We start from the raw sequence: 25,845 nt of genomic DNA, 5'->3' as shown, positions 1-25,845 counted from the left end.
AACCTCAGCCAACTGTCAAACCTACGAAAACATGAAGTGTTTCTGAATTTCTCAAACTATAAATTTAAAATATAATAATTTTAAGAAAGAAAAAAATATTTCAAATTAGTTTTAAATCATTACATGTATAAGACCATAAGACATTGAAGAATAATTATGTCATTCCACCTATTGTGTGTCTCTCCACCATTCAATCATGGCTGACCTATTTTTCCCATACAACCCCATTCTCCTGCCTTCTCCCTGTAATCATTGACACCTTTACTAATCAAGAACTTATCACTCTCTGGTTTAAAAACCACTGTATGTGAGAATTAATTCCATAGAGTCACCAACCTCTGGCTAAAGAAATTCCTTCTCATCTCCATTCTGAATGTACCAACTTTTATTCTGTGAAGATGCCGTCTGGTCCTAGACTATTCCACTACTGGAAACATCTTCTCCCCATCCACTCATTTCATTGTTCAGCAGGTTTCAATGAGATCCCCTCACCCATCTAAACTCCAGTGAGTACAGGCTCAGAGCCTTCAAACACTCCTCATACAGCAACACAATCATCCCCAGGATCATTCTCATAATACTTCTCTGGACCATCTCCAAAGCCAGCACATCCTTCCTCAAATATGGAGTCTAAAACTGCTCACAATATTCCATTTGTGGCCTGACCTGCACCTTATAAAGCCTCAGATGTACATAGTTGCTTATATATTTAATTCCTCTCAAAATGAATGGTAACATTGCATTTGCTTACCTTACAACCAACTCAACCTCCAAACTAACTTTTTGGGAATCCTGCACCAGCACTCCCAAGTTCCTTTGCACCTCCAATTTCAGAATCCTCTCCCCATTTAGAAAATAGTGTATGTCTTTATTCCTTTTGCCAAAGTGCATGAGTGTACAAAGTGTACCATACAGAGTACACTTTGCTATGCTGTATTCAATTTGTCACTTCTTTGCCCACTCTCCCAATCTGGCTAAGGTCTTCTGCAGGCTCCCTGCTTCCTCAACGCTACCTGTCCTTACACCTATCTTCATATCATCCACAAACATGGCCACGAAGTCATAAATTTCATCATCCAGATCAATGACATAAAAGTGAAAAGCACAGGACCCAACCCTGACCCTTGAGGTACATGACTGGTCACCAGCAGCCAACCAGAAAAAGCCCCCTTTATTCCCACTTTTTGCCTTCTGCCAGTCAGCCCATCTTCAATCCAAGCAATTAAAATAGCTTAATTAATTTGTATTTTACCAAAGAAAAATGCATTGCCTACTTTTTAACCATACCTTTCCATTTATAAGAAAATAAGAATCATGACAAATAGCTGGTATTGGCCATTCAATATGACCATGACCGAATGGGCACATCCCTCCTGAAAAGGAATTCCTAAAGGAAGGATAAAGAAATTTCATTTTGAGTCAGTCTTGAATGGCTAACCTCGTATCTTGAGATCATCACTCCTAGTTCTACAAGCGCAGGGGAAATAAAATCACATTTCCTCAGTCAAACTACGTAAGTCTGTCTCCTCCGCCGCTGCCTCACCCTCACCCTCACGGCCCTATCGGAGATCTTCTCCACCACCTCGTCAAACCTTGTGGTGCCCACCGTGACGAACACCGCAGATGCCCCCCGTGCCCGTGTCGGGGCGGCAGCAAGCAGATGGGAGGGTAGGGGAAAGGAGAGCAGGGGCAAAGGGGAGGGCCGACCGGCGGCTGAGGGATTGGGGAGAGAGGAGGGAGGAAGGAAGAGTCGGATCCCGGCAGTTGCACAGAATTTGAGTAACTCACACGTGCGCAATGCAAATTAGTCCACAGCTAACAATGAATGACCTGTGGAGGAGGGAACTGCAGATGCTACTTTTTAGGGAAGGAGTGACTGAGGGAGACAGGGACGGGTGAGGGATAGGGAGGGAAAAGATCACGGGGTGGGGGGGGAAGTGGGGGGAATGTGAGGTGGGGGGGAGAGTGGGGGGGGAGGGAGGGAGGAGAGGGAGGGGGGAGGTAGGTATTGGGGAATAGAGTGAGAGGAGGGCAGTGGGGGGGTGGTCAGGAGGGATAGTGTTGAGGGATGGGGGAAGTGAGGACTGGGGGATAGATGGATAGGAGGGAGTAGGAAGGGGAGAGGAGTTATGGAGGGAGGGAGGGAGGGACTGAAAGTAGGGGAAAGGAGAAGGGAGGGAGGGAGAGGTGAGGGAGGGAATGCGGGAGGGAGGAGGAGAGGGGAAAGAAGAGGGAGGGTGAAGAGGGGGGGGAGGGGAGGAGTGCTGGGGATGAGGGGAAATGTCGCACCTGCCCTCCTTAGTGAAGACTGATTCAAAGTGCCTGTTCAACTCGTCTGCCATTTCCATGTTCCCCATAATAAATTCACCTTTTTCAGTCTTCAAGGGTCCAACTTTGGTCTTAACTAATGTTTTCCTCTTCACACACCTAAAAAAGCTTCCACTATCCTTCTTTATATTCTTGGCTAATTTACCTTTGTACCTCATCTCTTCTCCCCGTTTTGCCTTCTGAGTTATCTAAACCAGTCACACCAACCCATCCTCGCCCTTTTTTGCTTTCTGCAGAGACAACTCCCTTCACAACTCCTTTGTACACTTATCCCTTCTCACAGAAACAACCCTTCCCCAGGTATGTTTTCCTGCAACTGCAGAAGATGTAACATCTGTTCCTACACCTCCTTTCTCACATCCATCCAGGGACCCCAGAAGCCCTTCCAGGTGAGGTACCTCACATGCACCTCCTCTAATTCAGATTCAGTGAATCTGAAAATTGAATCTGAATCTAACCTCATCTACTGCATCTGGTAACTGCGATGAGACAAAGTGTACATTAGGAGACCGTTTTCCCAAACTTTGTGCTAGGTCCACCAAGGCCTGCTGGATTTCCGAATTCTGACCATTTTAACTCTCCTTCCCATTCCCGTATTGATCTTTCTGCCCATGGCCTCTATTGCCAGAGTGATGCCACACAAACTGAAGCTCTTATTGCACTCGAGTAGCTTACAACATAACTGTATGAACATTGAAATATCTAATTTTAGATAACTAGCCAACGGCAACCACCCCCGCCCCTTTTTAACCCATTTCCTGAGACCCATTTGGATGTGCACCCAATTCTCCCACCATCCTAAACACTTTTCCCTTCCCACCCGTCCCTTTCCACATAGCCCCCAACTGCGCAGGCGCGACTCATTTCCCATCATCCCCAGCACCCCTCCCCCCCTCCTCTTCACCCTCCCTCTTCTTTCCCCTCTCCTCCTCCCTCCCTCCCTCACCTCTCCCTCACTCCCTGTCGGATGTCCTGGAATGAAAAGCCTTACGTTGGGAGCAGATGTGGCAGAGGTGGAAAAATTGAGAGTGGGAAATGACGTCCTTGCAAGAGGCAGGGCGAGACCGGGTGTAGTCAAGATATCTGTGGGAGTCAGTGGACTTATAGTCGATCAAACTACCCTCACCTGTAGCCACCCATCACTTGCCTGACTTTCCCTCAACCCCAACTCTCAGCTTTCTTCCCCCTGCTACAATCAATTTGAAGAAGGATCCCAATAAAGAACATCAATCCTTGTATCCAGAGATTCTACCTGTTGAATGACCCACTGTTACTCCAGTACTGAAAGAACATTAAAAAAAACTAGTTTTGACAGGTCCAAAGTGTAATTAAATGCTCATGAATATGAAAATCTGTGCTTGGCCACGGTGGCATGAGCAGTAAGTCCCAGGGACAGGCAGCTAAAATCTTCAGAGCACTGGAAAATCTGCCCTAATTTTATGGGAGAAGAAAGAGAAACAACAGTAGATAATTACTCACCTGTAACCAAAACAAATTTTTTGGAACTACACGTGGCAGGACAAGCCTATTTTTGCTTAATAGATAAATATTTACATATTTATATTGTGTCACCTGCATTTTTCTATAGTAGTAATAATTTGTACTTTCCAACAGTGGCCTACTAATTCAACATATTTTTTTGTTTATATTGCACAACCACATCAACGTTTGACTGCCCTGTGATTACAATAACTTCAGGTCCAAGAATATCCATGTAGAACACGAACTGCGCTTTTGGGGGTGACAACACTGCGAACAATCTTTCAATTCCTAATTAAAACAACATTGTCATTTTCTGAGACAAAAAGCAATCAAAGCAAACATAGAAAATAGGTGCAGGAGTAGGCCATTCGGCCCTTCGAGCCTGCACCGCCATTCAATATGATCATGGCTGATCATCCAACTCAGTATCCTGTACCTGCCTTCTCTCCATACCCCCTAATTCCTTTAGCCACAAGGGCCACTTCTAACTCCCTCTTAAATATAGCCAATGAACTGGCCTCAACTACCTTCTGTGGCAGAGAATTCCACAGATTCACCACTCTCTGTGTGAAAAATGTTTTTCTCATCTCGGTCCTAAAAGACTTCCCCCTTATCCTCAAACTGTGACCCCTTGTTCTGGACTTCCCCAACATCGGGAATAATCTTCCTGCATCTAGCCTGTCCAACCCCTTAAGAATTTTGTAAGTTTCTATAAGATCCCCCCTCAATCTTCTAAATTATAGCGAGTACAAGCCGAGTCTATCCAGTCTTTCTTCATATGAAAGTCCTGCCATCCCAGGAATCAGTCTGGTGAACCTTCTCTGTACTCCCTCTATGGCAAGAATGTCTTTCCTCAGATTAGGAGACCAAAACTGTATGCAATACTCCAGGTGTGGTCTCCCCAAGACCCTGTACAACTGCAGTAAAACCTCCCTGCTCTTATACTCAAATCCTTTTGCTATGAATGCTAACATACCATTCGCTTTCTTCACTGCCTGCTGCACCTGCATGCCTACTTTTAATGACTGGTGTACCATGACACCCAGGTCTCGTTGCATCTCCCCTTTTCCTAATCGCTCACCATTCAGATAATAGTCTACTTTCCTGTTTTTGCCACCAAAGGATAACCTCACATTCATCCACATTATACTGCATCTGCCATGCATTTGCCCACTCACCCAACCTATCCAAGACACCTTGCAGCCTCCTAGCGTCCTCCTCACAGCTAACACTGCCCCCCAGCTTCGTGTCATCTGCAAGTTCATCAACAAATTTTAACTGGACTTTTACGTTTGTTTGTCTCCTCGATGAATGTAAAGTTAGATTATATTTTGTTCATTGATACATGATAATCATTCTTTCTTCACAAACAGAAACTGCAGTTCTTCATATTCTAACAATATTTCCACGAGCTTATACTTCTTAAAATCCCCTTTTCTATTGTTCATATTATGAGCTGTTTATATTTTATGAACTCGTTAACCAGAATCATGTGCAAAAACTAACTTTTTTTCAAAAATTCATGCCTTCTCTCTTGATATTCCCAAATGTTCTTTCCTAATTAGGTTTGAACTTCCACCAGCAGAGATTTGTTTCTTTCTTTTCTCTGAATTGCTCTCTGAGGAATTTCTGCTGGAAACCTTAAAGGAAAAAATTACATAGGAAACTCATTTAAAGTGCGTTTTTCTTAATGTGCTTTTTCCAAACCAAGATTGCAGATAAAGTATTACATGGAATATGAAAAATGACTTTGTACATAACAGTTATGTGCAGTACTATTTACTGATGGTTTGATATATACACACAACTGAGTATCAAAACTGCCAGCCAACAACTTTCTCTACCAATACTTGTCTTGATAGTCATTGCAGAAATCATATTTATATCCAGGTGGCGCCGAAGATGGCAGCCTCGCCAACGGTCTCGCTCGTCTTTTTTTCCTTCTTTGTTATTTTAGTTTGTTGTAAAATGTATGTTTTAATATACTTTAGTTTTGTTTTATGTGGAGGGTGGTGGGGGAAACATTTTTAACTCTTTCCTCGACGGAGATGCAACTTTTTCCATGTCGTATCTCTGTCCGCACTGCGGCCTAACATCGTGGAGCTGGCAGCCTTTTGCTGGGGACCGACTTTGTGATCTCCAACCGCGGGAGCCTGCGGACTTAACATCGTGGAGCTTGCGATCCTTTGCCTAGGGACCGACTTCGGGAGCTCCAAGCCACAGGAACTTCGACCGCCCCGATCATGGCAGCTTCGATCGCCCCAACAAGGGAGCTTCAATCGCCGGCTGCGGGAACTTCGATCATCCCCGACCGCGGGAGAAAAAGGAGGAAGGAGGATAAGACTTTATTGCCTTCCATCACACTGAGGAATGTGGAGCCGCTGTGGTGGATGTTCATGTCAAATTTTATGTAGTTGTGTGTCTTATTGCTTTTTTGGTATGACTGTATGGCAAATAAAATACCTCTTATATTACAAAACATACTTGGCTAATAAATTACGATTATGATTATGATCAACAAATTATTCAATATCCTCATCACACTGACATACAAATATGTTGGCATGTCAGTATTCATAATTCCATGATTAGAGACAATTTTGACAGCCTGGGTGATTGAGAAAGGATTTAGTATTTCACAAGATAGCTGTACATTTTTACTTGGATCCTGACATAATCCCTGACAACGTCTACTGATGATCCACTATTCCATGTACATCACAGCAATATAAATGACATAGTAATCAGTTAATTTTTTGTACATGCGTAGGGTGATCATGGGTCCTGCTGTTTGGGACTATTTTATAGAAAAGGCTGTGAAATTCAAACTTATTTTTGATGCTGAAGAAACAGAAATACTCCATTAGAACACTTTGGTTAATGTTGCTAATTCTACAACTGAGACCTCACAAATGTTGAGACTGCCTTCAATTGCACCAGCTTGAACTTCCATTTGGAATATACAGCAAAGATGCACAAAAATGCTGGAGAAACTCAACGGGTGCAGCAGCATCTATGGAGCGAAGGAAATAGGCAACGTTTCGGGCCGAAACCCTTCTTCAGACTGATGGGGGGTGGGATGGGGGGGGGGGGGGGGGGAGTGCGGGGAGAAGAAAGGAAAAGGGATATACAGCAAGTTGGCAGTTTGTAATGTGGCCCAACCCGAGTAGCCTAGAGCTCCAATTTACTTGGACACACATGCAACAAACTGATGTTTGGCTATTTTATACCTACACATAAAATACTACTTTGTTGGTTTAATCTCATTCCATTTGCAATCTTCCTTGAAATATTACCGCAGAGTAGAATCTTGTATCAAGCTGTAGTTAAGACTACACTTCAAGTACTTTATACTGATCTGGTAATCAGACCATAAAAAGGATAAAGAGCACTGGCAAGAGAGCTGGGGCAATTTACATGAATGACACCAGAAATATAAAGCTATACATATTTGGAAAGGATAGATAGATTGGGTCTGTTTTTCTTCAGAACAGAAAGCCGAGGAGCGAGATCATTAAAATTATGAATGCTTTGATAAATTAGACTGAGAGAGAATGTTTCCATTTATGGAGGAGTGCACGAAAGGCCATTATTATACAACAGTCAGTAATAAATCAATCAGGGAAATCAGAAGAAACTTCTGTATTGAAGCAGTTGTGATCGGTGAAGAATAGATAGCTGGATGAGTATGAGGGTGAAAGGAGTAGAATGTGCAACTGATGAAAAGTTGAGAGGGGAATTACACGCATTATAAACACTGAGCATGAACTGGTTGGGCCAAATGTTTTGACCTATGTAATTGTATACTACCCTATCAAATGTGTCGTTTAAGGTGGATCCAGCTTATAATATAAATCTGCTACTGAATTGAAATCTTCTCAGAATCAATTAAACAAAATGGCACTTGCTAAACTAAAAAAACAAAACGCTGGAAACTCAACAGACAGGATTTGTGGGGAAAGAAACAGAATATTTTAGGCTAAAGTTATGAAGAAAGGAATTGATCATAAACTGTTAACTGCTTCATTTTGCAAAGATACTGTCTACCATGCGGAGTGCTTCCAACAATTTGCATATATTTTAGATTTCCACGTCTGCAGTTTTTGATTTGCAGTTACATTATAAACTACTTGTATTCCATTCATCTGAAATGAAGATGAATTGTACACATCTCGATTTTCCAAATCTACTAATGTTAAATTACATTTGACACCATAAAACCAAACATGCAAGAGATCATTTGCAACACAGAGAATTAATGGATTTTGTATGTTAGGAAAATTGAAGTAATGTGGAATCTGTAGATATAGGGACTTGCAGAAATGCAATTAGGGTCTTTTTGCCCAGTTGGCGATATGCAGAGTACTGCCCTGCCGACTACAACATTCAGAAGGTTCAGGAGTAGAAAAAAGTGTTTGTGATCTAAATAGAGATTGCAAAGCTCCAACACATAGCATTCTGGCCGATCACACACAAAATCTCTGGCGTTATCACATTTGTACTAAGAATCTTATGCAAGTGTGATCATTTAAATAAAATAAGCTCTTTAAAATTATTAGAGCTAATATAAAAACAATGTTGAGGCAAAGTTTGATACTTTTTGTTCATTCATAAATCCCTGAGGGAGAAGCAAAAATTCATGCTTTGCACGCTGTAATATCAGGAATTTTAATACTGTTAGCTGCATGAAACTGTTTTGTGAACATTATTCCAGTATAACCCATAAATAAATATAAACAGTTTTGGCTGAATTCAAGATGAATGAAAGCTTAGCTATGTCCATATGTAATACGGGTTTGGTTAGTATGTCATCCAACAAATTTAAATAAATCAATTATTGCTACTATAACTCCTTCAATCTGTAAAATTAATATTCTAACGGACAGGTGGTTGATGTATATATTATCAAAAATAATTCAAAATGTTTTGATGCATATCTCATACTGAAAGTGCACAGCAATGATTATTGATTGAAAATATATTTGCATGAGCTGAGAAGGAGCTGTTTTCTTAGTCTAAGTTCACACAGGAAATTAATCTGTTTGTCCAGTGTAAGAGATAACATATTAGTATGTATAGATGATCAGCTGAATGACAGAAAATAGACAACATGCATACGTGGGTCTTTTTTCCCCAGACATATATCAGATTTTACTGGAAAATGTCCTAACCCTATAGGGATCAGTGTTGGGGACTAGCGAGTGTGGAAACATTTGACAAATAGATATAATACAGAAAAATGGGAAATTTGTCATTGTGAAAGGAAAAGTAGCGGTCATGGTGGCACAACGGTAGAGTTGCTGCCTTACAGCAAAATGCAGCGCCAGGGAGCGGGGTTTCGATCCTGACTACGGGTGCTGTCTGTATGGAGTTTGTACATTCTCCTCGTGATCTGCGTGGGTTTTCTCCGAGATCTTAGGATTCCTCCCACACTCCAAATACAGACAGGTTTGTAGGTTAATTGGCTTGATTAATTGGCTTGATAAAAATGTAAAATTGCCCAGTTGGCGATATGCAGAGTACTGCCCTGCCGACTACAACATTCAGAAGGTTCAGGAGTAGAAAAAAAGTGGTTGTGATCTAAATAGAGATTGCAAAGCTCTAACACTCATGGAGATCTAAGCGTTAAATAAAATAATTTCCCATCTAAATATAAGCTCAATTTTACATTCCTGTCTACCCATGGTAACCATCAATAAGCAAAGGGGTATATGACTACCATGGCTAGACAGGAATGTAAAATTGAGCTTATAATTAGAGCTTATAAAATGATTTTATGCGCGGAGGTCATTTCAAACATCACTTATTCTCCCATGAAAATAAAAGTCTTGCTATCTGAATACTAGCAACCCCTTGGAATTGCGGTAAATTATGGTACACATCCCCTTTATCCTCCTTGTACACTTTCGTATGTCCATTCGCATTATTATCTTCAATTGTATTTCTGTAAATACACATTTTTGGTTAATCATATCTAAATCGTTTCAAGTAAAGGCTTCTCTTCTATGCTCCTCCACTCTTGATCTTGTTTCACAAGTGTATACACAAAATCAGCTACCACGTGATACACATTTTCCTATCATCTCTCGGTCATGAATCTGTGGCATGAATTTATACATAAGGGAAATAAATAAGTGGGATCATGTGTAGGACAGGATATGGAAATCAGAAGCCTTTTTGACAACCCCATCTACCTGCTACTATCTCCAAGGAGCCATGCACCTGCACTCCTGGATCCCTCTGCTCTTTTAAGAGCCCTATCTAGCTCTCTCTTGAAAGCATCCAGAGAACCTGCCACTACCTAATGTGATCATCACTAGCAAAAACATTGTTTTTTTTTAATTCAAGATATTTGATTGAATTTAAACAAATACCAATGTAGGAGAAAGATTTACCTGTAATGCACAATTAATCATTCTAACAATGTAGTCAAACTGTTGGTGATCCAGAATTGCCCGATTTTGTTGTACATGTAGGCTTAATTCTTCAATGAGGCACTGCCGAGCAACCCGACCCTTCAGGGCACGCAATGCAGCTGGAAGAGTCTACCAAAGCAAACATAATAATTGGAAAATGTATACTTTATATCAAAATCCTGGAAATATTAAAAGACAGATTATTATCAAAATTTACCACAACAATGACGTACTTAACAATAAAGAGTTTTATTGCAAATTGCAATGTATAATATGAAGTTGTCATAAAATGTAAAACCTTCTCAAAGTAAATTCTGGAAACGGGTGCTTATTTTTGTGTGACAGCATTCAGATAACTATTCAATTCTTCAGCGTCAAGTCAGTGCTTTGTGGATCTCATGAAATGTTTTGCGCGGCAACATTCAATCTCCAAAGCACCCTTGTTCAAAACAAAAACAAAAATTACAATTTACTAACTCCATATGTGAAGAAACTCTCAGCTATGGTTAAGCTTTTGGGTATCACCTCAATTTAAATACAAAGATCACAAAACATCACTCATGAGAAGAATTGCTATTTTACCAAGCTTAAATAGATCCAACAGGCTTGCTTTACATCTTCCACACAAATAAATGGCTTCATAATATTTCATGCTTTATCAACAGTGCAGCAATCTCATGAAGGCTGAGTAGTGGACTATTTGGGGGTATTGGGCTACATTGGTCTAACAACCGTCCAGTTGTTCCATAGTAAACAACATACGAGTTGAAATTACATGCCATCTCATTCTTGATTTCTAGCTGTAGCTTGCGATGCATAAGTACATAACAATGGAAGGTCAGGTGCAGATTTAACTGACCTTCTGTTTTGCCTCAGGCTCATCACTCAGTCCAGAATTTACTTAGCGGTCAGACTTTCCATCTGGTCCCATGGCATTATCCCAGCCATAGCTGACACAGAGTTGGATCAGAGTTCCAGTTGATCAAGCATCCATTTTTATACTAACCCCATATCAACCCATTTTATTATTTTCACATTCCCGTGAACTCACCCCACCCCCTCCTCTAGATTTTACCATTTACCCACATACCGAGGGAAATGAAGAGGGGCAAATTAACCTACCAATCATTTTTGGAATGTTGGAGGAAACCTGAGCACATGGATGAAACTAACAAGCTCACGGGAAGAACTTGCAGGCTCCACAGAGATAATATCTGAGGTTGCGATTGACGCCGAGTCAATGGAGCTACCAGACAGTTCATTGTTCACCAGACCACTCTGCAGCACATTATTAAAAATTATTAATAATGGCAAGTGGCTTGTTTGTTTTATACAATATAATTGACATTAATATTAAGGTTTTAAATGAATTTAAGTCAAATGTTTTCCGTGTGAACCTATTCATTGATTTATAAATTTGATTTTTAATTATTTATTTTTAAAATTGACTCTGAAGCCCTGACAGTGCCTCCTCCCTTGTGTGCTGCACCGATCCCTGTCACCGGCAGACAGGCCAGGAGAAGCCAACGATCAGCACGAACAGAGCTTGGTTGCCACAAAACACTGGCACCCGGGGCAGATTGAGCCGAGGCGTCAGTCAAAGGAGCAACTGCAGCGTCCAATTAGCTGTTATTAGATTGGCCCACCTGCACCTCATCATCTTCCTCCTTAAAAAAACAAGCCAAATGCAGCCAACAGGAGGAAAAATGAAGGGGTGAGTGAGGAAGCAGGAGAGAAAGGAAGATAGAAGGAAAGGAAGAAAGAAGGGGAGAAAGAAAGGAAGGAAGGAAGGGGAGAAAGAAAGGAAGGAAGGAAGGAAGGAAGGAAGAAAGAAAGGAAGGGAAGAAAGGAAGGAAGAAAGAAAGGGAGGGAAGGAAGGAAGGAAGGAAGGAAGGAGAGAAGGAAGGGGGGAAGGAAGGAAGGAAAAAGGAGAGAAAGTGAGAGAAGGTGAGGCGTCACCCTACCAGCTGTCTTTCCCTTTTGCAGCCTTGAAGGAAAACTGTGATGTCAGGACATGCACGTGACTTTCAACACACCCTCACCTGCCCACAGACAACGAGGGGCTGTGCCTGCAGATGGAGTGCAAATCGAGGCAAGAGTGCACTGCAGAGACAAGTCTGAGATTGCCACATCTCCTCCTTTTCAAAACTAAAGACTGAGACTGCCATCTCCACTTCTTCAAGGTCAAGACTGAGCTGCCAGGACAGGCCTGAGACCCCCTAGCACCGCCTCTCAAGGCAAGAGTGAACTGCAGGGACAAGCCTGAGATCACCGCATCTCCTCCAAGGCCAAGATTGAGACGCTGGGACAAGCCCAAAACAGCCAGTGATTGCTTTTCAAGATCAAGACTGAGCTGCCGGGACAAGCCCAAGACAGCCCGTGTCTTCATCAAGGCCAAGACTGAGTTGCCGGTGTAAGCACGAGACTGCCAGCGTCTCATCATTGAGGCAACAACTGAGCTGCCGGGACAAGCACGAGACCGCCAGTGGCTCCTCCAAGGCCGCCAGGACAAACCTGAGACCGCCACCACCTGCTCTCTTGGCAAGAGTGAGCTGCCAGGACATGCCAGAGATCGCCAGCGCCTCCTCACTTGCATAGATGAAGAACTGCGCACCCAATTGAACCCAGACCCAGTCACTATTGTCATCCACTATAAATAAACCTGATCAAGTCAGTTCACATGACTGCACGTATGTCAGGGTCCTGGCATCATCTCCAATGCCGCAACTCTTTAGTTGCAGTTTAATATGGATAAAACATGAACACTGAAATGGACAATCAACCATGAACATGTTGAATGATGAAGCAGGGCCAAAGAATCGAATAGCCTTTTTCTATTATCTTTGATTTTATGCACGACTTAGAGTGAATACTTCGTATCATTTAAGTTTGAGTTGAGAGATACAGCGCAGAAACAGGCCTTTCGGCCCACCAATTCCACACCAACCAACGATCCCCGTACATTAACACTATCCTACACACACTGTGACAATTTACATTTATACCAAGTCAATTTCTTAAAAACTTGTACATCTTTGGAGTGTGGGAAGAAACCGAAGATCTCAGAGAAAACCCAAGTGGTCACTGGGAGAACGTACAAACTTTGTACAGACAGCACCTGTAGTCGGGAGATCCAATAGGCCTTGGCAGACCCAGTACTAATTTTCAACAAAGTGGTCACCAAGTCTATGCTTGGTCTTGCCGGTGTACAGGAGGCCACATCGGGCACATGGATGTAGTAGATGTGGTTAGAGGAGGTGCATGTGAATCTCTGTCTCATCTGGAAGAGAGAGGAATTGCAGAGGGAGTGGTCTCTGCAGAAAGCAAAAAGGGGTGGAGAAGGGAAGATGTGATTGGTGGTGAGATCATGTTGGTGTTGACAGAAATGTCGGAGGAAGGTGCCTTGAGGGCGGAGTCAGGTGCGGTGAAAGGTATGGACTAGGGAAACTCTATCCTTGGTCCGCCCCGAGGAAGGGGAAGTGAGAGCTGAACCATCGGTTTCCAACGGAGACATGGGTGAGGGATCCATCTATGACGGAAGGGGAGAAGCCATGATTACTAAAGAAAGAGAACATCTCGGAATTATAGGCCAGTGAGTGATTGGGAAGATATTGGAGAGGATTCTGAATATTAAAATTTACTCGCAGTTATAAAAGAAGGGGCTAATAAGGGACAGTCACGTGGTTTTGTCCATGGCAGGTCATGTCTTACATTAGTTTTACTTGAGTTTTTTGAGGGGGCAATGAAGGTGATTGATGATGGTAGGGCATGGATGTTCTCTGCATGGATTTTAGGAAGGAATTTGATAAAGTTCTTCATGGTAGGCTAATCCAGAGGACTAAGATGCATGTGATCCCCGGTGACGATAGTTTGGACTCAGTCGTGGCTTATACATAGATGACAAAGGTAGCGGTGGAAGGGTGTTATTCTGGTTATATATTAAGAGTGTTCCGCTAGGAGCAATGTTAGGACCTCTGCTGTTTATGATTTAAACATATGATTTGGACAAAAATATAGATGGGTTGGTTAGTATGTTTGCAGATGACAGAGAAATTGAAGGAGCTGCAGACAGAGAAGAAAGCTGTCAAAGAATCAGTTATAGATAGGGCAGTGAATACAGTAGGATCATGGGGTCCAAGTTCACATCTCCCTGAAAGTAGCAACACAAGTAGATCTGGAGGTAAAGAAGTCATATCGTTGATTGCCTTCATCAGTTGGTGCATCGAGTACAAGAGTCAGAAAGTCATGTTGCAGCTTGAAAGGACTTTGGTTAGGCCGCATTTGCAAAATTGCGTACAGTTCTAGTTGCCCCATTACAGAAAGGGTGCGAAGACTTTATATATAAAATTTTACTATTTATGATAGTAATTATGCAATAATGTTTTGTGAATGAACCTAAAGATGGTAAACTGTTGCGGCGACTGCGGAGGCCTCAATAGGCCCCGACCACGGGTGAACAGAGGAAGAGGACTGAACTTCGGTGCCTTCCCTCACAGTGGGAAACGTTGATTCCGCTGTGGGGGGATGTTTTTTTATATTAAATTCTAAAATGTTGTGTTTATCTTATTAGAGTGCTGCATGGTAACTCAAATTTAACTGCACCAATTGGTGTATGTGTCCTTTAAATGTCATGCCATATGGTGGAAAGCATGCAGTAATACTGCATAAAATTGCGATTGGTAAAGCAAATATAATAATAATAATAATAATAATCTTATTTATATAGCACATTTTTAGTCAACTTGCATTGACCCCAAAGTGCTTCACATAATTACATTACATTTACACACAGGCAAAGGTGGGTGAAGTGTCTTGCCCCAAGGACACAGCGACAGTATGCACTCCAAGCGGGATTCGAACCAGCTACCTTCCGGTCGCCAGCCGAACACTTAGCCCATTGTGCCATCTGTCGTGTGAATGAAGCGGTAAAAGTGAAGTTATTTCTTTCCATCAATCCACAACAAGGTATAATGCTGAACTGGAGTTTGTTCGGCCCATATGATAGGACTGTACTTCTGCAAATATGACAATGTCAAGCTTTACGAATTTAAATATTGATTAGGGACAGAATTAAGTAGGCTCCAATGCGCATAAGGATACAGAGTAAGAAAAACAGAAAATAAATGAACTGCAAGCTAATCATATCTGTATAATTTAAAAAAAGTTTAATACACAGCAATGAAATAATGATTCTATAATTAGAACTTTCACGGCTGGATAAAAATTCATATTTTATAATTCATATTTTAAATAACATGCATCAATTTTATACATTATTAATTCCAACAAGAGCAAACATACCTTTTCTGTCTCTAGTACTTTATATTCAAAAATATAGGAGATGCAATTTCGAACAACTTCCAGTCTGCGCGCACTGTTAAAAATGGATCCCATTCTATCCATTATTGAGACTGGAAATGTGAAGTGATAAAATTAAATTTAGTTGTCAATTTACTTTAAGTCAGAGTTAACCCAAGACTTTTGCAATCCCCCAAAGTTGTGCAACAGTACCAATTCAACTAGGTCATGGAAACCAAATCTAACTCCCAAGTATACAATTGGCAAGTATTAGAAGACCCTCCAAGTAAAGTCTTTCAGGAGAATTAGTTCAAATCATTGCGATCCAGATTGTTTTTAAATCAATGATATTCCAAGATATTTCATAAATTTTAAATTGTGTCAATACAATTGTACTATGTTATATACAGAATGAAGTGCATACAAATGCACTTAACATATCTATGAATCAACAAACCCCTATTTTAATGCCATTTTTGCGTTAGTCAATTGCCTGCTGCTATTCTTCATACCTACAATTTCATTATAAAAGGTGCATTGAAGACCATAGAATATTCTGAAACATATTTTTTAACGTATGGAATGACAAGGAAGATTAAAGAGATATCTCACAACATTAAAATTGTAAACTATGAAATGTTGGGTATAACGTAGTCTAACAGGATCACTTCAGTGGAATATAGGCAATACGGATTTTGAATCCGTGGCTCCATTAGTATACAGTATACAGGTATTTCTTTAAAAGGCAATCTGTCTTTCTCAGTTGGATGATCAAGTACCAAACTGAATAAGATCAAGTTACAAGACAAATGGAAGGAGAGGTGGTTTATGCAATTTTTTTTTAATGAACCTACATTTGTGCCATTGCCAAGGTGGATGTGTAAATAACAATGATACAAAAATATAACATTGTTAAAAAAAAACAGGTTATTTTCAGACATTGAACCAAGGATATGTTGTTGAGTGGATTTAGGGAAAATTCTGAACTGTGTTTGATCTGTGCCGATAAGGAAATATTTATTATCCAACATTGTACCAACAGTATATTTTATGTTTTAATGGATACAAATGAAAGGACTAAATATTAATGATTTGTACTATTTTGCTATTGTTTGTTTTATAAATTGCAAATGAGTATCAAAATTGCCAATTCGTATCAAAGTCAAATTAGTATCAAATTCTTATACAGCCCACAGAGGCAGCGGAGAAAGCCTCGAGATGGCTCTGGATCAGGAGAGGAGGTCCAAGGGTTGGGACAAGTCATGGTCCGATCAACCACGGCTGAGTCGCCTGGGTGAGGGTGTCTGATGTTGAAAGACCCGAAACACCCAATAACCCCAGGTTACATCACTGATGATGATGTGTTCAGGAGTATCAATAGATGTATTTTTATCAATAACAAAACGTCATTATTTGTGCATTTAGGGTGCAACTGTGATGCGCCTGATTGAGTTGATGCCTCACAACTTCAATGACCCGGTTGCAATCCTAGAATTAGGTATTGCCTGTCCTTTCTGTGAGCGTGTGGTTTTGTGTGGACGCTCCAGTTTTCTTCCACATTCCAAAGTTATGTTTGTAGGTTAACTGCCCATTAAAAAAAAAATCACCCCTACTGTGTATGTGACTGAGAGAATCTGGGGGGAATTGATGGGAAAATGAGGAGAATAAAATAGGATTAGCATTATTGGGTGCTTGATGGTTGGTGTCCACTCTCTGGACCAAAGGGCCTGTGCTGCAAGATTATGAATCAACAGCAAGTCCCTTTAATTCGTTTAAGCACAAAAATCAAACAGAAACAGGGCAAACAGGATAAAGGAAAGCTGATTAGATCCTAAATAATTATTTTATATCTGGCAGTGGGAGGCCAAATCACTGGATGGATTTAAGAGAGTTAGATAGAGCTCTAGGGGCTAGTGGAGTCAAGGGATATGGGGAGAAGACAGGCACGGATTATTGATAGGGGACGATCAGCCAAGATCACAATGAATGGCGGTGCTGGCTCGAAGGGCCGAATGGCCTCCTTCTGCACCTATTTTCTATGTTTCTATGTTTCTAACAGATTTCCAATGTACTCAAGCACACAATTATTTTTGATCACATGAATAATACCCGAAGGTCAGGACTGTTCTTAAAGTAAAATATTGATACCTACCAACTGATGGGCCAGCAGGCACAATGCATTTTTTCTCAACCCGAACTGCAGGGGGCGAGTTAAGGTGCTTGGCAAGACTTTCTTGAAGAAGCGTCTCCACTTTATCTTCATTTATCTTAGGGAATGAAGGTACATGCACTCTCATATGTGAACCTTCGGTTGGTTTAGGCACTTTCTGAAAAGCCATGTGTGGATTTGGATTTTCCTACAAATTTCAAATGGAAATTTTGATTAATCCATTTTATTGTTATAAATTGTTTTTCCAGTTTATTTAGGAGGAGCTCATGAAGTGGAATTAAACAGCACAACAAATGTTCTGACAATATATCATAAAGCATAGACATAAAAAGCTGGAGTAACTGGGGTAATCTATGCCGCATCTACGCCCAAGATGAGGCGTTCCATACTAGAACAAACGAGATGTGCTCATTCTTTAGGGAACGGGGGTTCCCCTCTCCCATCATAGATGAGGCCCTCATTCGTGTCTCGTCGTTACCCAGCTCCGCCCTTGCTACCCATCCCCCTATTCGCAACAGAGGCAGAGTCCCCCTAGTCCTTACCTTCCACCCCATCAGCTGTCGAATACAACACATAAACCCCCGAAATTTCCACCACCTCCAACGGGATCCCACCACTAGCCACATTTTCCCATCTCCACCCCTTTCCGCAGGGACCCTTCCCTCCACAACTCCCTGGTTAACTCATCCCTTCCCACCCAAACCAACCCGTCCCCGGGTACCTTCCCCTGCAACCGCAGAAGATGCAACACGTCTCGCTATACTTTCTCCCTCGACTCTGTTCAGGGACCCCGACAGTCCTTTCAGGTTAGGCAGAGGTTCACTTGCACCTCCTCCAACCTCATCTAGTGTATTCGTTATTCAAGATGTGGACTCTTGTACATCAGCTAGACCAAACGCAGACTGGGCGATCATTTCGCGGAACACCTTCACTCAGCCCGCATGAACCAACCTGATCTCCCAGCTGCTGGGCACTTTAATTCTCCTTCCCATTCCTACACAGACCTTTCTGTCCTTGGTCTCCTCCATTGTCAGAGTAAGGCTAAACGCAAATTGGAGGAACAACATCTCATATTTCGCTTGAGCAGCTTACAGCCTAGTGGTAAGAATCTTGATTTCTCTCACTTCAGATAGCCCCGGAATTCCCTCTCTCTCTCTCTCTCTCTCTCTCTCTATCCCTCCCCCACCCAAGTCGCACTAGCTTCTCATTTTCACTCTACAAACAGCTTGTTTCCTTTATCATTACTTTTTTTGCATCTTTCTTTCATTTTTCTTTATCTCTCCACATCACCGTCTATATCTCTCGTTTCCCTAATCCCGAACCAGTCTGAAGAAGGGTCTCGTGCTGGAACGTCACCCATTCTTTCTCTCCAGAGATGCTGCCTGTCCTGCTGAGTTACTCCAGCTTTTTGTGTCTATCTTCGGTTTAAACCAGTAACTGCAGTTCCTTCTTAAACATATCATAATGCATGTCTCCAGAAAATCTGAAAGAGAGTACTTTCCTAAATAGTGGGTATCTTTTGGATGAACAAGTTGAGAGTTCCCAGTTAATCAAGTTACGTAGAAAGGGTTTTGGTCAATTTCAGACATTAGATAAAGAGGTAAACGTATTTCAATGATAGATAGGTTATATCAGAATGACCATGCTAATTTTTTTCAAGAGGTTACCAATGTGTTGGAAAGGAAAGTTTCTGTGCATTGTCACCATGAGGTCATCTGGAAGACTTGATGAGTTTACTTTTTTTTTAAATTATACAACAAATCATTTTTTAAGTATCATCATTGCACTAAATGTGCCCTTTTGGATTGACGAGCATTTATTGTCCATCAGTAAATGAACGGATGGCTAGCTAATCTATTTCCTAGAAACTAAAATCCATGCATACAACGTCCACCACCCTAACTTCATCAATCTTCTTTGTCAACTCCTCAAAAAACTCAATCAAGTTAGTGATACATGAACTTGACTGTGCTGGCTATCCCTAATTAGCCTATTCTCTTCCAAATGGAAGTAAACCCTATCTCGAAGAATTCTCTCCAATAGTTTCCCTACCACTGATGTGAGGCTCACCAGCCTATAGTTTTGTGTAGAAATGAAAGAGATTTGTTTTAACCAAATGATAAACAATAGCGACAAAACATGTTTTTTTTAATATTGGTGAAAAAATCTACTAGTTGTTCATTATAAGAAAGGAAAATATGTTATGTTTTTATAATTAGTTTCATTCTGTGTTATCCATTCATTCATCTAACTCCGTGATACTATAAATTGGATAATAAGAACCAATAGTTTTTAATAAAGTATATTAAAGAATTTAAGATGGCTTGAGCAATGGAGCAGTTTGGCTTTGGCCCTGGCCAAATATGGGAGCACCATCAGTACAAGAACTGCAATGGTTCAAGACGCCAGCTTTGCTATATTTCCATGGGCCTTATTTAAGGCTTGCTTGTGCCTTCTGATTTTAAATATATATATATATCTATATCTAGTAACATATTTCATTCTGGTAATGTTTATTCTGTACTAAATGTCCAACTAACTTATGCTCACTATTGTGATAAAATGAAGCAACAGAAATGTTTTAAGATTTGGTACATTTCTCATAGTCAACCACTATATCAGTCACTTTAAAATAGGAAGTAATTTCTATAGAAAGGGAAACTTACATTCTTGTACAGCTGTTCGGCAAGCTCTCGTATGTGCTTTAGCATTTTTGGTGGAATTCCCTCTTCACTTTTGATTCTTTCCACATCAAAAGCAACCAACTATAAAATGTGAATAAAAACTAAAAACAATCTGCTTTGTACAATGAGAAATTCTGCAATTACATATATTTTAAGCACTAAAATGCATCTCTGCACAATTTCTAACATCACATGCTCCACGTAGACAGCAGGAACTGCAGATGCTAGTATAAATAGCAAGACAAAGTGCTGGAGTAACTAAACGGGTCAGATAGCATCTCTGGAGAACATGGATTGGTAATGATTTGGGTCAGGACCCTTCTTCAGGCTGATTGTGGGGTGGGGGGGAAGGAAAGACACAAGCTGGATGAGAGGTGTGGCACGACAAAACACGATCAAGGCACTTTTCTGAATTTCTCTGTTAAGTCTCAGAATGGATGAATGTTTGATATTTATACCGTTTCAACAGTTGAATGCTGACTGTACCAATTGGAATACTTCCAATGTCAGCGAGGTTAATTCTAGTTAAATTACCTCAATCTAAAAAGGATTAAGCCCCTACATTGAATTATCAAGAATATTACTAACATTCTGAGGATGTAGCTGTTTGGAAAGGATTATTCAAAAAGGAGGGTCAGCAATCAAAATAAACTTTCAAAATTGTCTATTGTGAAGATTTCCTTTAGACTGGAAAACATGCACACTACGCTGATACTTAAGAAAGGCAAGAGAGGGGAAAAAAAGTGAATAAAGGATCAGCTATCAGATACACTTAAGAACTACAACTAAAGGTAGTGAACCAACACTTTGGGTTTTAGTAGTACAGAGAAAGCCAGCATGAATTAATAAAGGGCAGATCGTAAATGACTGAATTTTACTGCATTTTTTCAAAGCGACAGAAGTAATGGATAGGGTGTGTTATTTACATGGACTTCCATATTCCATTCGATAAATTCCTATGGAGCAGATTTAGCTTGTTAAATGGCTGAATGGTAAGATGCAGAGCCACTGAGCAGATATGCACATTAACAGAAAGTGGTTTGTGGGTATTTTATTGGTAATGCAAGTTTTTATAATATTCATTCATGATTTAGAAGAGGAAATAGAACATCTCATCAAAATTTACCAAATACAGAAAAGCAAGAAGCAGAATTAGCAGTACAGATGAAAATTATATTTTACATCTGAAAATTATATTTTACAAAAATATACTGAAAGATTAAATGAATGGGCAAAATGCTACCTGGGCTTTAAGGGTGACAATATGAGATTGCACAACTCATGATGTATTCACTGGAATTTTCTCCAGGGTAATCTTAACAAAGCTTGTTAAGATTACCGTATTTCCCGGCAATGAAGATGCAATTTTTACCCTAAAATTATGCCTGAAAATTTACCTGCGTCTTGGAGGCCGAAGATTAGATTCATAGCCAAGAAAGATAGACAAAGCTATCCCTCAGTACAGCGGCTGTAAAAGGGCAGCACTGCTGGGGGGGGGGAAGAGTTCCTTCCACAACGTGTGCGGAGTCTGGCCCAGATCAACACGGCTGGGCCGCCAGGGGTAAACCTGCGGGGAGGGCAGGAGCATTGAGAAGGAGGGGGTCAGGAATCATGCCCTCCCCATATTATCTGAATGGTGGCCGATTAGGAAAAGGGGAGATGCAACGAGACCTGGGTGTCATGGTACACCAGTCATTGAAAATAGGCATGCAGGTGCAGCAGGCAGTGGATAAAGCAAATGGTATGTTAGCATTCATAGCAAAAGGATTTGAGTATAGGAGCAGGGTTCTACTGCAGTTGTACAGGGTCTTGGTGAGACCACACCTGGAGTATTGCAAACAATTTTGGTCTCCTAATCTGAGGAAAGACATTCTTGTCATAGAGGGAGTACAGAGAAGGTTCACCAGACTGATTCCTGGGATGTCAGGACTATCATATGAAGAAACACTGGATAGACTCGGCTTGTACTCGCTAGAATTTAGAAGATTGAGGGGGGATCTTATAGAAACTTACAAAATTCTTATGGGGTTGGACAGGCTAGATGCAGGAAGATTGTTCCCGATGTTGGGGAAGTCCAGAACAAGGGGTCACAGTTTAAGGATAAGGGGGGAAATCTTTTAGGACCGAGATGAGAAAAACATTTTTCACACAGAGAGTGGTGAATCTCTGGAATCTCTGCCACAGAAAGTAGTTGAGGCCAGTTCATTGGCTATATTTAAGAGGGAGTTAGATGTGGCCCTTGTGGCTAAAGGGATCAGGAGGGTATGGAGAGAAGGCAGGTACAGGATACTGAGTTGGATGATCAGCCATGATCATATTGAATGTCGGTGCAGGCTCGAAGGGCCAAATGGCCTACTCCTGCATCTAATTTCTATGTTTCTATGGAAGCAAGTCATCCTGTGGCACTGGTTGAGAAGATGAATGCTGGCCTTGGAGGGTACGCCACATAGATTTATGAGATTAAAGCCAGAACTACAATGGGCAAAATTATGTCATTGCATCTACTAAAATATCAAAGCATGAAAGTAATCTGACTAAAGTTTAAGATTTTATGGGCAAGTGTCAGAGTAAATTGAGATATCTGTTTACTGGAGTGTCTAAGACTAGGAAATAGTGACTGAAAATCAGAGCAGCCCTTTGGAAGTGAAATAGGGAAACACGGCACAGTGGTAGGAATTTGGAAAATTCCTATAGAAGGCAACTGATAATGGATTTACAATAATTAAGCAGAAATGAAGACATGTAACTTTATCAACGTTAACTCTCCTAGGATGGCTGAGGGTCAGTGCAACGTCGGGGGCAGGAACTGCCTAGGGTTATAAATTAGGTGTATATACATCGTAATATTGTTTCACACAGAACTAAGTAAAAACATGACAGCACCAAGAAAATTTCATACAAGGAAAGGTTGAAAAAAAGAAGCTGCACATTTAGGGAAGTGTAACTTTATAAATTTAAGTAAAGGATGAATATATTTTTGGGGCATAGATATCACGAGAGGGACGCGTGCTCATACTCAGAATGCTTCCTGTTCAGAGATCTGTCTGGAGTAATTTTAAATTTTTGTTTAAACTGAGTGGCTGATGAATTAGTTGGCATTAGTAATGAAAATATGAACAGTATTGGTGTCTGGCAACAGTCCCCTGTTGCTCCCTAGAATAACCTTGTGGTTTACAATTTAATAAGTTTAATCTCAGCCAAGGTGCACTGTGGATCTTGGTTTCAGATTTGGCGACAGTGAACACAGCTTCTTCAAATCTGCATGACAACACCATATCCTCCTGAGATAACTATCTTGTTAAAGGTCTCCAAGTGCATGTCTGCTGTAATACATCCTGCAGGATGGATGGATGGTTACAGGACTCTCTGGCTCTCCTCATGCACGTACTAATTAACACGTAGCTTATCTTACTCCAGGGAAATTATTTAAATTGTAAATTCCATTAGGAAGGCACATTTGAGCTCCAAAATTATTTTTACATCTTCTCTCACTCCAGGAGAGCGGAGAACTGGGAATATAAATGAATGCTTTACTGAATGTAAATTTTCTTTTTCCCCCAAAAACTTGTCATTGAATTTGCACGAAGACCTAAAGTTACCACAAGCAATATTATTTAAGCAATTTTCCTCAAAATGTTTTTAAGCTTTAATGAAATGGTCGAGGAAAATTACAAGGAAATGGAAAGACATTTTAGAAGTGGCTGCATCATCTTCAAACTTTGTGTAAAACTGAATGGAAGTGGCTTGGGTTCATCAGCCACACATTCATCTCCCCTATCTTCTTATTCCTACCCTCACTACCACATGGCGCTGGAACCAATCCTGAGATCATGACCCTGGAGGCCCTGCTTTTTAGGCTTTTACCAAACTCTAATCACCAATGTCTTTTTTCTGATTTTACCAGAGAGAAAAATAAAGCATGACAAATAGGATTTCTTAATGTGGACGAGAAGCAATTCTTAAAAGATCCTAAGTTTGGAAATGAGCTATGCAAAACAACATTTTCTTGTGTATCGTTCTTAAATTGTGACGCATCACATTAATTAATTAACAGTTTGGTCATTTTGCCAACTGGAAAAGGGTTTTAAGGTCATATCGTCACACGGAATAGGAGTACAATTAAGCCATTCGACCCAAGTCTACTCCGCCATTCAATCATGGCTGATCTTATCTCTCCCTCCTAACCCCATTCTTCTTGGTTCTTGGTTTCTTGGTCCTCCAAAATATTCCAAATGGAATTTAAACTGGCATTCTCCCACCTTCTCCCCTTAAGCTCTGACACCTAATCACCATCAGAAGCAAAAAGAGGTTTATTGGCCAATAAAGGCATAATAGAGAACAATGGTGCTAGAAGGGAATATTCCAAGATAGCATACCATTTTTGTCCCCATATAAGCAAATATTGAAATCCAACTATCAAATTAAGATAATGGGGCAAAGAAAAATTCATAACAAACGCACAATGCGATTAAACAAAACATCTTAGGTAGACAAAATTGCTGGAGAAGCTTTTCCAGCATCTGCTGTTCTTTCTTAAACAAAACATCTTGATAGCTGAATATATTGGCACCACCAATTCATATCCGTAACATCATGTAAAAATTCTAAACTACAACTATTGAAATATTAAAAGAAGAGAATAAAATAAAGGAATGGTACACATTTCTTACATCATCAAACAAATCACAAGATCTGTAGGGAGGACCCCTTTCTGACACAAATCCTGCGAATGCCATTCCATCAAGAACTTTTGTCAAGAAGTCATTTTCAACCAATCCACGTTGACCCAGGAAGGCTGCCTGCAATATGACCAAATATTTCCAAATAAATAACAATAGATTTGTTCATTACTCAGTGTCACATTCTATTAAGCAATGTAAGCATCAACTTGAAAAAATATCTGACAAGCACTTGTGAGTGAATGATAACAATGGAATGTTCTTTCCAATATAATAACATTTAGTTTAGTTCAGTTTAGTTTAAATACAGCACGGAAACTGGCCTTTCATCCCACCGAGTCCATGCCAACCAGCGATCCTCATATACTAGCACTATTCTACACCCTAGGGACAATTAACAATTTTACAAAGGCCAAAAAACCTATACATCTTTGGAGTGTGGGAGGAAATCGGAGCCCCCGGAGAAACTGCACGCGTTCGTGGAGAGAACATTCAAACTGTACAGACAGCACCCATAGTCAGGATCGAACCCGAATCTCTGGTGCTAAGGCACCACTGTCAACCCCCCATCCCCCACCCACCCAACCTCGTACATATTGTGGAAACTTTCTTTAAAACACAAAAAATGCATATAATAAGCGACTGTGGTAATTTCTCCCCAGCAGAAGCTTAGTTGGTATTTTTGTAGTACTTATGTGCACATTTAATTACTTGACATATTTTAATCCAAGACTGCAGGATTAAATTGTGCAGGTACCTCCATCTTCGTGACTCTGAACAATTGATTA

General features: G+C 40.8%; 1 protein-coding gene across 2 annotated transcripts in view; it reads right to left on the bottom strand.

Moving 5' to 3' along the window:
• Window positions 1-25,845, bottom strand: part of sbf2 (SET binding factor 2) — a 330,738-nt gene that overhangs the window by 138,268 nt on the left and 166,625 nt on the right. For both annotated transcript variants that reach the window (XM_055649465.1, XM_055649466.1), the window contains exons 12-16: window positions 25,049-25,177; window positions 20,361-20,459; window positions 17,677-17,881; window positions 15,528-15,637; window positions 10,206-10,355 (exon numbers count right to left, since the gene is read on the bottom strand). In XM_055649465.1, the coding sequence (XP_055505440.1) occupies window positions 10,206-10,355; window positions 15,528-15,637; window positions 17,677-17,881; window positions 20,361-20,459; window positions 25,049-25,177 (693 nt within the window). The remainder of the gene's footprint in view (window positions 1-10,205; window positions 10,356-15,527; window positions 15,638-17,676; window positions 17,882-20,360; window positions 20,460-25,048; window positions 25,178-25,845) is intronic.

Source organism: Leucoraja erinacea, chromosome 18 (genome assembly GCF_028641065.1).
Source record: "Leucoraja erinacea ecotype New England chromosome 18, Leri_hhj_1, whole genome shotgun sequence".
In the NCBI taxonomy this organism is placed as follows: Eukaryota; Metazoa; Chordata; class Chondrichthyes; order Rajiformes; family Rajidae; genus Leucoraja; species Leucoraja erinaceus.
The sequence above is the reverse complement of the archived record's forward strand: the minus strand, read 5'-3'. Positions and strand labels throughout refer to the sequence as shown.